Below are 13,885 nucleotides of genomic sequence, written 5' to 3'. Positions count from 1 at the left end.
ACCAACACGAACAAGAAACCACAAACACAAAGTGAAAGACAGACAGTTAAATATGGCTCCCAATCAGAGACAACCAGCTGACACTCGTTGCCTCTGATTGGGAGTCACTCAGGCCAACATAGAAATACAAACATAGAATTACACACCCTGGCTCAACATAACAGTGTCCCCAGAGCCAGGGCGTGACAGTACCCCCCCCTAAAGGCGCGGACTCCGACCGCGCCAACTAAATACCACAGGGGAGGGACCGGGTGGGCACTCCGCCTAGGCGGCGGATCCGGCTCCGGGCATGATCCCCACTCCTTCTCTAACCCCCCAAAGTACCCCTGGTCCGATCTGGCCCTGCTGACCAGAGCTGAACTGAACACTGGTGGAGCGGATTGCTCTAGCTCCGGCGTGACGCAGCACCTGACCGGTGCCGGACCCGCCACCGGTGGAACAGGCACGGGCCGTGCCGGACTGATGACGCACACCACTGGCTTGGTGTGGGGAGCAGGAGCGGGCCGGACCGGGCTGACGAAGCTCACCACTGACTTGGTGCGGGGAGCAGGAACGGACCGTGCCGGGCTGACGACGCGCACCACTGACTTGGTACGGGGAGCAGGAACGGGCCGGACAGGGCTGACGAAACGCACCACAGACTTGGCGCGGGGAGCAGGAATGGGCCGGACTGGGCTGGCGACGCGCACCACAGACTTGGTGCGGAGAGCAGGAACGGGCCGGACAGGGCTGACGAAACGCACCACAGACTTGGTGCGGGGAGCAGGAATGGGCCGGGCCGAGCTGGCGACGCGCACCACAGACTTGGTGCGGAGAGCAGGAACGGGCCGGACAGGGCTGACGAAACGCACCACAGACTTGGTGCGGGGAGCAGGAATGGGCCGGGCCGAGCTGGCGACGCGCACCACAGACGTGGTGCGGAGAGCAGGAACGGGCCGGACAGGGCTGACGAAACGCACCACTGACTCGGTGCGGGGAGCAGGAATGGGCCGGGCCGAGCTGGCGATGCGCACCGTAGACTTGGTGCGAGTGGCAGGAACAGGCCGGACCGTACTGGGAACACACACCACTGGCCCTACGTGGGGATCAGGAACAGGCCGGACCGGACTGGCAACACACGCCAGTACCTCTCGCCGTGCCTCTACATCTTCCACCCCCTCTTCGACCAGTGGCCCCCGTAACCTGGCGGCCTCCTCTGCCAATCCGCTGGGCCGCTCTGCCGCGGTCTCCTGCTGGCCCGTCGTCCACGGCGTTAGCCCCCCCCTAAAAAAATTCTGGGCGTCTCCCCTACCCGTGGACCAGGTCTCCATGTCCCTCGCCAGCCTTTCGCCCTTCTGCCACAATGTCAAGCCCTTCTCTTCCTCACTCGGCTTGACCCAGTCGAGGAGGCGAAGGAGATCTGTTAGGGATCTCCCTGGCGATGGCTCCTGGACACGCTGCTTGGTCACATCTTGGTGGTTTCTTCTGTCACGTTCATCTAAGGAGGAGGACCAATGCGCAGCGTTGAAGGTGAACATATTTATATTTATTTAATGATCACACGATCAAAACAACAAACGAAAAACGTGACGTCTATGGTTTCAACACAAACCAACACGAACAAGAAACCACAAACACAAAGTGAAAGACAGACAGTTAAATATGGCTCCCAATCAGAGACAACCAGCTGACACTCGTTGCCTCTGATTGGGAGTCACTCAGGCCAACATAGAAATACAAACATAGAATTACACACCCTGGCTCAACATAACAGTGTCCCCAGAGCCAGGGCGTGACAGATGTTTCACATTTTTAAAATAAAGTGGTGATCCTAACTGACCTAAAACAGGGAATTTTTACTAGGATTAAATGTCAGGAATTGTGAAAAACTGAGTTGAAATGTATTTGGCTAAGGTGTATGTAAACTTCCGACTTCAACTGTGCATACTGTAGGATTGTGTCGTTGTAGTCAGTCCAAAGATCACATAGCTGCTCCCTGCTGCTGAGAGGTATGTTTTACAACACACCAATGGCATGTCTGACAACCGGACATGTAGACTCCTGAGGAAAACAACCTTGTCCCTAATCTGTCACACCCATCCTGCACAGGATCTGGGTTAGTGGGGTCTATTTCTGTTCCCCACATATCACAATGACATCCACTACCCTTCACCGAGTCCCCTCTCTAGCCTTGGGTCTGGAGATCAGGTGGGGGAGGAGTGTGTAACCGTGGGGGTAGGGGTGGGTTTAAGGGGGAACGTGGACAGGGTTTTGGGAGTTTATGACTCGTTTCGTGTATGGGTGTGAGTGGCAAAGAAATGATGCTTGTGAGAGTCTCGGAGGCTTAAGAGCCCCGACCCCCTCCAACGTGTATGTGTGTGCGTATTCTTCATTTCATACCAGCAGCTGCTATACTGCTATGCAAAGAGACCTCTAGTTACTCTTTTATAATTGTCATAGCATCTCTGTAGCTAAGGCACCCAGAATATCTTTTGGCAGTGTGTCTTTGACATTGGTCTCTGAGCACAAAAAACAACAACACACACATCCGCTCCCATACACATAAACTCTCAGTCATGTTGAGTAAATCTTTGCCCAAGGTCAGTGGGTTACCAGGCAAGGAGGGTAATTCTGACACCCCTAATCTCTAGTGGGGCATTGACACATATGCACCCCCTAAACCCACCTCATTAGTGACACCTCTGGCTCCTGGGGCTATTAATAATCATGGCTCTCAGTCTCCTCTTCAGCCCACTAAAGGGTTTTGGGGTCTCGTGCCAGAAAATGGCTCACTCATTAATCTGATCTCAGTCACAAAAACACATGTACAACCCCACATACATTTAAGATTTTAGTCATTTAGCACAGGGTTTCCCAAACTCAGTCCTGGGGCCCCCACTGGGGGCAAGTTTTGTTTTTTGCCCCTAGCACTACACAGCTGATTCAAATAACCAACTCATCATCAAGCTTTGATTATTTGAATCAGCTGTTTAGTGCTAGGGCAAAAACCAAAACATGCACCCAGGACAGTTTGGGAAACCCTGATTTAGCAGAAGTTCTTATCCAGAGCGATTTACAGGTGCAATTAGGGTTAAGTGCCTTGCTCAAGGGCATATGACAGATTCTTCACCTAGTCGGCTCAGGGATTCAAACCAGCAACCTTTTAGGTTACTGGCCCCACACTCTTAATCACTAGACTACCTGCCGTACATCACACATAACTTGTAAAAACAGCACATATTTAGAGTGGACTGTTCCCTGCTTTATCATCATGACATCGTGACGAGCCACAGCATCACCTCTGTTCCCCTATTGGTGGAGGGAGCGACTGATGATATACAGTATTTAGCTCTATGCATTTGTTGTGTCTAAACCAAAGTAAGTTGGCACCAGCCCTCCGCTGAAGAGATTACAACACCATCATAGACATGTTGTATAGAGACACTTTTTGGACCTGTCATAAGACAACGTTATGGCCAAACTTAGCTGGTAAGGATGTTGAACCGGTGTTGAAAACTGATTGGATTTGCATGAAGTCATCAACTAATGTTTTTCACCAAACTTTAAACCTAAATCCTATGACATGGTTAAACATTTTGTTGGTTTAACTTTGAATTTCCCTCTGTGCCCAGTGGGTAAGCATGGCATCAATCTCACAGAAATATAAAACAGTAATATTCTAACGACAATACCATGACCAACTGCACTTGTCATAAAAACTGATATATACAGCTGCAGGGTTTACACTGCTGTTTATAGACTAAACAAAATACACTGCTCAAAAAAATAAAGGGAACACTTAAACAACACAATGTAACTCCAAGTCAATCACACTTCTGTGAAATCAAACTGTCCACTTAGGAAGCAACACTGATTGACAATACATTTCACATGCTGTTGTGCAAATGGAATAGACAACAGGTGGAAATTATAGGCAATTAGCAAGACACCCCCAATAAAGAAATGGTTCTGCAGGTGGTGACCACAGACCACTTCTCAGTTCCTATGCTTCCTGGCTGATGTTTTGGTCACTTTTGAATGCTGGCGGTGCTTTCACTCTAGAGGTAGCATGAGACGGAGTCTACAACCCACATAAGTGGCTCAGGTAGTGCAGCTCATCCAGGATGGCACATCAATGCGAGCTGTGGCAAGAAGGTTTGCTGTGTCTGCCAGCGTAGTGTCCAGAGCATGGAGGCGCTACCAGGAGACAGGCCAGTACATCAGGAGACGTGGAGGAGGCCGTAGGAGGGCAACAACCCAGCAGCAGGACCGCTACCTCCGCCTTTGTGCAAGGAGGAGCAGGAGGAGCACTGCCAGAGCCCTGCAAAATGACCTCCAGCAGGCCACAAATGTGCATGTGTCTGCTCAAATGGTCAGAAACAGACTCCATGAGGGTGGTATGAGGGCCCGACGTCCACAGGTGGGGGTTGTGCTTACAGCCCAACACCGTGCAGGACGTTTGGCATTTGCCAGAGAACACCAAGATTGGCAAATTCGCCACTAGCGCCCTGTGCTCTTCACAGATTAAAGCAGGTTCACACTGAGCACATGTGACAGATGTGACAGAGTCTGGAGACGCCGTGGAGAACGTTCTGCTGCCTGCAACATCCTCCAGCATGACCGGTTTGGCGGTGGGTCAGTCATGGTGTGGGGTGGCATTTCTTTGGGGGTCCGCACAGCCCTCCATGTGCTCGCCAGAGGTAGCCTGACTGCCATTAGGTACCGAGATGAGATCCTCAGACCCCTTGTGAGACCATATGCTGGTGCGGTTGGCCCTGGGTTCCTCCTAATGCAAGACAATGCTAGACCTCATGTGGCTGGAGTGTGTCAGCAGTTCCTGCAAGAGGAAGGCATTGATGCTATGGACTGGCCCGCCCATTCCCCAGACCTGAGTCCAATTGAGCACATCTGGGACATCATGTCTCGCTCCATCCACCAACGCCACGTTGCACCACAGACTGTCCAGGAGTTGGCGGATGCTTTAGTCCAGGTCTGGGAGGAGATCCCTCAGGAGACCATCCGCCACATCATCAGGAGCATGCCCAGGCGTTGTAGGGAGGTCATACAGGCACGTGGAGGCCACACACACTACTGAGCCTCATTTTGACTTGTTTTAAGGACATTACATCAAAGTTGGATCAGCCTGTAGTGTGGTTTTCCACTTTAATTTTGAGGGTGACTCCAAATCCAGACCTCCATGGGTTGATACATTTGATTTCCATTGATAATTTTTGTGTGATTTTGTTGTCAGCACATTCAACTATGTAAAGAAAAAAGTATTTAATAAGATTATTTCATTCATTCAGATCTAGGATGTGTTGTTTAAGTGTTCCCTTTATTTTTTTGAGCAGTGTATATTTCCAGCCTATTTTTAATTCAGAAATGCTTCTATATCCCCAGACCTGCAGGCTACTGGAGCAGAGGCTAGTCAAGGACACCATCCAAATGGCTGCTCATCCGTTCAAACTCATTGTACCTTGTAGATATAGGGGCAGAAAGACACGGTCAATGCAACAAAATCACCAGAGGTTGTCTTGGCCATACCTTGCACAATAGTTTGGAGGGCAATTAATACAATCAAATGTGGCCTCCCTAGTGGTGCAGCGGTCTAAGGCACTGCATCGCGGTGTTGCGGCATCACTACAGCCTGGGGTTCTATCCCAGCGGTGACCAGGAGTCCCATAGGGCAGCGCACAATTGGCCCAGCGTCGTCCGGTTTAGGCATATGCCACACCATTTCACCTCTATATTGTATTTTAATCATTCAAATAAGACAACTATACTCAGCTTTTAAGTATTATTTACTAAAGAATTTCTAAATAAAACTGAACAAATGGATTTTAACACACTTGAGTGAAACCCTATGACATAATCTTCTACCGCCCCTTTTCTAAAAACAACATGTCAACTGTAGCTTTTATTTCCCTTTATAGTTTATTCGCCTAAGCATGACCTTCATCCACATACCAATTGTTAAGTGAGCTCAGTTGTTTCTGGCAAGCGCAAGTCAGTATCACAAACAGAAGCACGTAGCTGAGCCGTTTTGTCACGGGCGGCCCGGTAAATCTGCACTGACTGACTAGGCAGTACGCAGGCGTTCTGCGATGTCACCTTATATATGAGGAGAGTGCGAATGATTGAAGGTGTCTAGCAGTTTAGGAATTCGTTTCTTACAAACCGCCAATGGTGACATCAGCGCATACCAAGGACGCATGCCAGGCGTGACGATTGACCAGACACCTTGGGTCGTCACTAGTTACAACAGCCACAAAGTCATAAACCCCCTATTTCTGCATTTCTCTTCTTAAAATCTGATTTTAAACATAATCCTGACCTTAACACTAACATTAACCACATTGCTAACCTTATGTCACACCCTAACCTTAAATTAAAACCAAAAAGCAAATTTTTGTTTTCATGAATTTTCCCCAATTTAGCCAATTTTGACTTTGTTGCTGTGGTAACTAGTGGAAACCACCTGCACGGGATGGAAATGGGTGCCACTTGAATAGCGGGAACATGATCTCACTTCTGTTTTTAGAGGTCTCAATTCCAAGCGCGTAGGCTATATAAAAGATGATGGATCTCAGCCTCACTCAGAACAGAATTGACACTGACCACTTTGGGAGTTGAGCCACTGGACTACTTCTCATCACACAGACAGACTAGACATGGGACTGAATAGCGTTGAAAAGCTGGTAGGTTGTTTCTCGCGTTTGTCATCAGGATTCACATAATCCATGATTTCCTCTGGGTTTGTGCTGTCTGAATGTTGTTGCTGACAGTATTAGACTCTGGTTGATAGCCTTGTGACACTAAGGAGAGTGTCACTGCATTCTGAGATGAGTTTGAGAAAGGTTTCTTTCTCGGCTATATTGGCTATATAAAGCCGAATTGGAATCCAAGTAGGAGTCTCTCTTGACAGCGGTTAAGTGCTGAGCAATTAACCGACATTTCAGTTATTTTTCGGGTTTAAACAACTAATTGACCTACTTCAGTTCAATTATTAGAATTTCATTTCGTTCTATTCTTTTCTGCTAGCTCAATGCACACATTGCACAGTAAAAAAAAAAAGATAAATCATATCAAGCCCGAACTGTGCGATGTAGTAGGGAGTTGTAGTTTCCAAAAGGCAACCTTCTATAAAGTTTAATGCAGAAAACATGGTAATTAAATACAATGAACATAATCCATTGCCCGCCTACTTTTCCAGTCTGTGTTTCTTTTATGCCTGTAAAGTAGACAGAAGAATGCATGATCAAGAGCAGTTGCTCTAGAGGTATCTACCTGAAAATACATTATCTAAGTGATTGATAGTTGGTATTCAGCAGTCATAAAAGTATGCCTTATTTACTTTGAAGAACTACTAAAATTGTGATTTTGTCAGACAGCATAGGCAGCAGCTCTATAGAGATGAGATGATGACTTGAAATGAAATAATAAAGTAATAAATAAAAAAACGTAATATTGTAGTGTTTTTTAGGTTTAAAAATGCGTATGAAGTTGGTAATGTCGTATTTTCCCTCGTGAAAAATGTATCAACCCCTACAAAAATGTCCATTAATTATAATCCACATAATAATTCACATTTCCTGTTGCTGCAGGATTATTTTCCTGCTATAGCAAACTGGCTCTAATTAAGATCCTACAATTAACAGAAAATGATGGTTTTCATTTGGTCCAAAATAATCCCGCAGTTGGTAGCCTGCCCAGTCACCTAACAGGGTTCACTTTGATTAGTCTGTAAATGAGTTGGACACACTCCTCTATCACCAACCTCAATCCTTCATTGTTCCTTGATTAAGACAGAAACATCTCACAAAGGGAAGGCTTTGGTGTGGATGGCTACCTGTCCTCCATTCTGCTTTTTCCTCTCTTGGAATAGAAAGTACTGCTTAGGAGGATGGTCATCTCATCTCCAATCTGTTTTCTCTCCTAGGTCACTGGTAAGAGGTGTGAGGGACAGGAGGCAGGCGAGCACTTGTCGGAGGCGTTTTCAAAGAGTGTGTACGAGGCAGCCATCAACCAGGAGAAACAGGATGCTCGGAGGTCACACAAAGACCTCATCCCAGAGGAGAATGAGAACAGCACTCAGGAGGAGATCACAGTTGTCAATCTCAATGTGACTTTTTACAGCACCTCATATGCTTTGTACTCAATTAGAAACACTGAACATTCTACTCACCTTCCAAATGCTTGATTGCTTCCGAGCCATATCATCCATTTAAAATGGACCTTCTGTATACCTTGTTCCTTTTCAGACAGACAAATCAGGCCGGGTGAAGATAGAGACCGTGGACGACCTTTTCAACATCTTGAAACTGAGGAAGAGGAGGAGGGAGAGGAAGGTGCAGAACAAGAAAGTACCTGAGCCAGAGATCATTGTACGTTCCACCACTTCCTGCTCACAATCTCTCTCTCCCACTTGCTTAAAGTTCCTGACCATAATCAAGAAGAGGGAATTCAATACAAAAGGCCAACAACAGATTAAAACAAGTCAAGTCAAACTACACTAAACTAATGTAAAAACAAGTCTCTTTTCGTTGTCACACAGCCCGACACAGTGGATCAAGACACGTTCCTGAAAGCAGCTATGGAGAATAAGCTGCCTGTGATTGAGAAGTACCTCTCAGATGGAGGTGACCCCAACGTCAGTGATTATGTGAGTACCGCATCATGTCTCTCTTATGATGACACATGGACTGCCATCTAAGTCAGTCTTTTGACATGCCAGAAGCTACATTGATTGATATACTACATTTTTAGTTACAGGCAGCCGAGGGCCAATATAGCCCTAGTCTCACAATGCCATTGGACACTGTTATGTGAATTATTTAACAAACTATTTTAGTGTCTCTGTGCGTCTCCCAAAAGGTTGTAAGTCTTTTGGGATTTAAGTAACGGCCAGAGTCCCGGTCTGCATAGTCAGAGATATTTATTCATTGAGAATTCTGCCATCACAATTTCAGAGTCCATCTTTTATACTCATACGTCATACAAAAAGAAATCCCTCCCCTCTGTAGGCGGGCTGTAGTTTTCCACTCTAAAACTGCTCTACTGACCTTCAGTTCACACACACACACATATACACACATTCATACACACATACATACACACACACACACACACATATCCTACTCCCTGCATTACTCAGTTATTGCCGTTCTCACAATATTCTGCACCATGTTTTCATAACAGTTTCTCCCCTCCCTAAATTGGGAGGCCTCTTTATCTTAGTTTCTCAGTTGTCTTTGTTGTCTGGCCTAACTCTTACTCACATTGCTAAATAGTGGCTCAATGCCATAGCCTTTACTGGTCCTACACTCACACATTTCTAACACATTATACACAGTTTCAGGGTGTAATAATTAGTAATTAATAATTAATCTATCAGACACGAAACAGGCAGCCGAGGGCCAATATAGCCCTAGTCTCACGATGCCATAGGACAAGTAACAGCCAGCCGAGGGCCAATATAGCCCTAGTCTCACGATGCCATAGGACACGTAACAGGCAGCCGAGGGCCAATATAGCCCTAGTCTCACGATGCCATAGGACAAGTAACAGGCAGCCGAGGGCCAATATAGCCCTAGTCTCACGATGCCATAGGACAAGTAACAGGCAGCCGAGGGCCAATATAGCCCTAGTCTCACGATGCCATAGGACAAGTAACAGGCAGCCGAGGGCCAATATAGCCCTAGTCTCACGATGCCATAGGACAAGTAACAGGCAGCCGAGGGCCAATATAGCCCTAGTCTCACGATGCCATAGGACAAGTAACAGGCAGCCGAGGGCCAATATAGCCCTAGTCTCACGATGCCATAGGACAAGTTACAGGCAGCTGAGGGCCAATATAGCCCTAGTCTCACAATGCCATTGGACACGAAACAGGCAGCCGAGGGCCAATATAGCCCTAGTCTCACGATGCCATAGGACACGTAACAGGCAGCCGAGGGCCAATATAGCCCTAGTCTCACGATGCCATAGGACAAGTAACAGGCAGCCGAGGGCCAATATAGCCCTAGTCTCACGATGCCATAGGACAAGTAACAGGCAGCCGAGGGCCAATATAGCCCTAGTCTCACGATGCCATAGGACAAGTAACAGGCAGCCGAGGGCCAATATAGCCCTAGTCTCACGATGCCATAGGACACGTAACAGGCAGCAGAGGGCCAATATAGCCCTAGTCTCACGATGCCATAGGACACGTAACAGGAAGCCAAATGAATGTGTCTACCCTCCCTGTCTTTTACAGTTCCTAAAGACAGCGCTACACAAAGCCTCATCTAAGGGCCATGTGGAGACTGTGAAGAAACTGCTGGAGGCTGGGGCTTCTATTGAGAAGAAAGATAGAGTAAGTTCTCTCTCTGTTACACTCACTCATCAGAGCTCTATTTACATACATGGGAAAAGGTTCGGAATGGATGGGAACTGTCATCATCCTCTGTTTGTATTTCCCACTCCCTCCAGTTGGACGCCACAGCAGTACACTGGGCCTGCAGGGGAGGCAGCCTGCCTACTCTGGAGCTGCTACTCAATGAAGGAGGGAGGTTCAATTCCAGAGACAAGGTACAGCACAGAGACAGAGAGCCCTTAAACCCCATTTGTGATGCCCAACATTAGAAACATATGCTTTGTGGTCTGACTTCCTACTATCTCTGGTTTCTCTCAGCTGTGCAGCACTCCTCTCCATGTGGCAGTGAGGACTGGACATTATGAATGTGCTGAGCACCTCATCCACTGTGGAGCAGACGTCAACGCTAAAGACAGAGTAAGACATACAAACCCTAATATGACAGAATACAACCATTAAACTCATCTCAGAGCGGTTTTACTAACCCACTACTATGGTATAGTTGGTTGTGTTGCTAATAACTGTTTCTGTCCAGGATGGAGACACACCCATACACGATGCTGTGAGGATAAACCGATTCAAAATGATCAGGCTGCTGATGATGTATGGAGCCAGTCTTAAAACTAAGAACAGCGTTAGTACTCTATAATCATCCAATTCTCATCTTTTCACATTCATTCAGCATATTCCAGTTAGATTGGTATGATTGTTAGTGGCATTGTGTGAGCATAGCACCCCCTACAGTGCATTGATGAATATTGATGTTTGATACGGTAAGGTGATCTATTTTTCAAATGCTTAGTTTATTTGAATGTTTGTGTTTTTTTCCATGCAGGAAGGCAAGTCCCCTAGTGAGAATCTTCTGGCATGGCAGAGTGGTGCTAAAAACATCCTGTGTAACGTCAACAATGACAAATCTGTCAAGTAGAGCAATGACTGAGGTCATTCAGATGATCATTAATATGTGATACTGATCGATTTGTTGAACGCTGATATTGCTGGCCAATGTTAGGGCTGTAGCTTCCATCCATTTTGATGTTGTGTTGAAGTTGTCTATTGAGATTCTGGGGAGATGTATGTGATCGTTGGTTAGTGAGCAAGACAAATGTAACGGCATGATACTGTGGGACTTTAAAAAGTGACGTGTTTACAGTACTACAGTATACTTTGAACATTCAAAAGAGTTTTAACCAAAACTAGTTTCTGGTTACATTCACCTGTTTAAACACACAGACAGACGTGATAGCAGTGAGCTGGTAAGGAAAGTTGCTGTTGGTTAAGAGGATGTTTTGAATAGGAAATCGTTTGAGTAATATTTTTGATGTTTTTTTAGAAGAGACTCTGGAATGCAAAGCGTCAAGAGACCTCACTGAGTTTTGTATTTATTGTAAAGTTCATCTGTATATTTTGCTTGTTATTTATCGTTTAATTCCATAAACCAATCTGATGTTTTAAAATACTTTTTTTGTGAGCCATTGTAAATATTTTTGTTGTTTGAGTCTCTGTAAACAAACAATGTAGCCTATAGCTTCAAAATATTAAACTGGGTGGTCCTTGCATTCATAGCGCCTCTGAATTTGAGATTGGATAGGTTTACTTTGGCTTCTCCAGCCCCATACCTCAGCTTTATAGCAAATCAAGTGAAGGGGCTGCTGTTTGGCTGAAACAGGATTGTGTCTTTAAAAACAGAAAAAGAAAGATCGGTGTTGAGGCAGAGATCAAAGTAACTCATAGGAAAGTTGGGCGTATAGATAATATCCTAGGGAGGCAGAGGACAAGAGGATCCAGGAGATGAGGAAGTTTGCCTACAACTGCGAGCAAGCAACACAAACAGCAAACCCAAGTGGTAAAAGAACCCAGCTAGCACATTTGGTTCGTTGGAAGTTGTGAAAACGTACTTTGGTTCTAGGAACGAAGTCATAGTTTTCTTGACCGGTAAAACAAACATTTTTTAAATGTTCTGAGAACGGAAGTGAACATTTTGCCTGTTCTGGGAACTTTGATTTTTAGGTTGCAGGGAGGTTCTGAGAACGTTTTACTATGGTACCCTGAAAGTTTTCCTGGGAGGTTTTATTAACGGTCTGAGAACTGAAAATTAGAGGTTATTTGAAGGTAATTAAATAACATTCTGAGAACATATGTCAATAAGATATTTAATAACACTGCTAGTTTGGGTTAACCGTTATGAACTCCAAGCATAGATAGGACACATGGAAATTAATTTGCTTAGGCATTAATCATGCAAACAAATTACTTTTTTTATTGTGGCACGGCATCAGTGAGATTCAAACCCATGATCTTCTGTTCTCTATCCATGGAATTAGTCCACTGCATGCCATGTTTTTTTAACTCATACAAATCTGTTAATTTTTGTCTATTCAAACAGACCCCATTTCACAGGAAACAAGCACTCATTAAGATCAGGTATGGCCAATTAGTGGGCGCAGCCAACACAACAGAACAAACTTAACAAGACAGAGGTTAGAGCATAGAGATAGACAGAGGACTCATCTTTGTATCTGTGCCATTATAGCGTCTGTGACAGCATGGGCAGTGCCTTTGAGATAATCTTCATTTTGAAGTAGTCAATTTTCTTCTTGATGATTGGCTGATCCATCCTGATGACCCGGTTGGACACGACTCCACCAATGAAGTTGAAAGTCCCACCCAGTTGTGGGGATCTAGATGTGATGCCTAGCTTAGAAAGAATGCATTAATGATTAAACATAATAGGTTTGTACTGTACTGATATAAATTGTTTAACATAACAAGCTGTGATTCATGTGAGGAATGTTAGGGAGTAGGGTGAGACAGACTTGTATTTCTCACAGACACATACACACTGCCTCTTTGTTAAACCGCGCTCAAGGACGTGTACTGCAAAAAGGTGCTGACTCTACAGGTTGTGATGATAACAACTTATGCCTGGCAACAGTGTGCAACAGTGAAGCGCCAAGGGGCTGGGACCAGCCTGTGCGCCAACTATTGGCTGAGTAAGTCTAAACCACGCTCAGTCTCTACTCTGATTGGCCAGCAGGGAGCGGGAACTATCTCTGTCAGAGTATTTGAAGAAGAACTTAGAACAATGGATCAGTTCTCTGAGTGCCCTGCGTGGTATTTCAGTGGACCCGTATATACGAACATCATATTTACCATTGAAGTGGTTTGCATTAATTAAAATACTAGTCTATTTTAGAAAACGTGTATTGACCTCTTTTGTTCCTAATACCAGATTTGAATTGACGCAACTTAACACAGTTGACTACATTAAAATGGTGGAAGCCCTCAATGGGAGACCTGCAGTGGCGATTTTAGCATGTACTGTAAATCTTGGTGGGGAAAACTCAAACTTTTTTGGGGGGATGCATGCCAGGAAAGCCACAACACAACACAACACCTAACAATACATTAATTGCACTATAACGGTGACAAACAGTGCCCAAAAACTGTTAGGGCCTACATAAAGCTGTCCCAACAGCAGAGCTTTCTTTTCAGCACCATGGAGTGAATCCTTACCAATGCTACACCTGGCTATCAGCGGAGCCTTGTCTG

The 13,885-nt window shown here is 45.7% G+C and overlaps 1 protein-coding gene across 1 annotated transcript; it reads left to right on the top strand.

The window, feature by feature from the left end:
• Positions 1-6,650: 6,650 nt before the first annotated feature.
• On the top strand, positions 6,651-11,261 carry LOC311147483 (ankyrin repeat domain-containing protein 1-like; the record flags this gene model as incomplete). Its single annotated transcript, XM_084184210.1, has 9 exons — positions 6,651-6,677; positions 7,919-8,101; positions 8,241-8,363; positions 8,534-8,641; positions 10,235-10,333; positions 10,450-10,548; positions 10,652-10,750; positions 10,869-10,967; positions 11,169-11,261. 9 exons carry the CDS (start codon positions 6,651-6,653, stop codon positions 11,259-11,261), a joined length of 930 nt encoding a protein of 309 aa, XP_084040336.1.
• Between the last annotated feature and the right edge of the window lie 2,624 nt (positions 11,262-13,885).

This window comes from Coregonus lavaretus (assembly GCF_964263955.1).
Source record: "Coregonus lavaretus genome assembly, chromosome: 1".
Taxonomy (NCBI): Eukaryota; Metazoa; Chordata; class Actinopteri; order Salmoniformes; family Salmonidae; genus Coregonus; species Coregonus lavaretus.
Note: the sequence above shows the minus strand (reverse complement) of the source record. Positions and strands in the feature narration are given on the sequence as shown.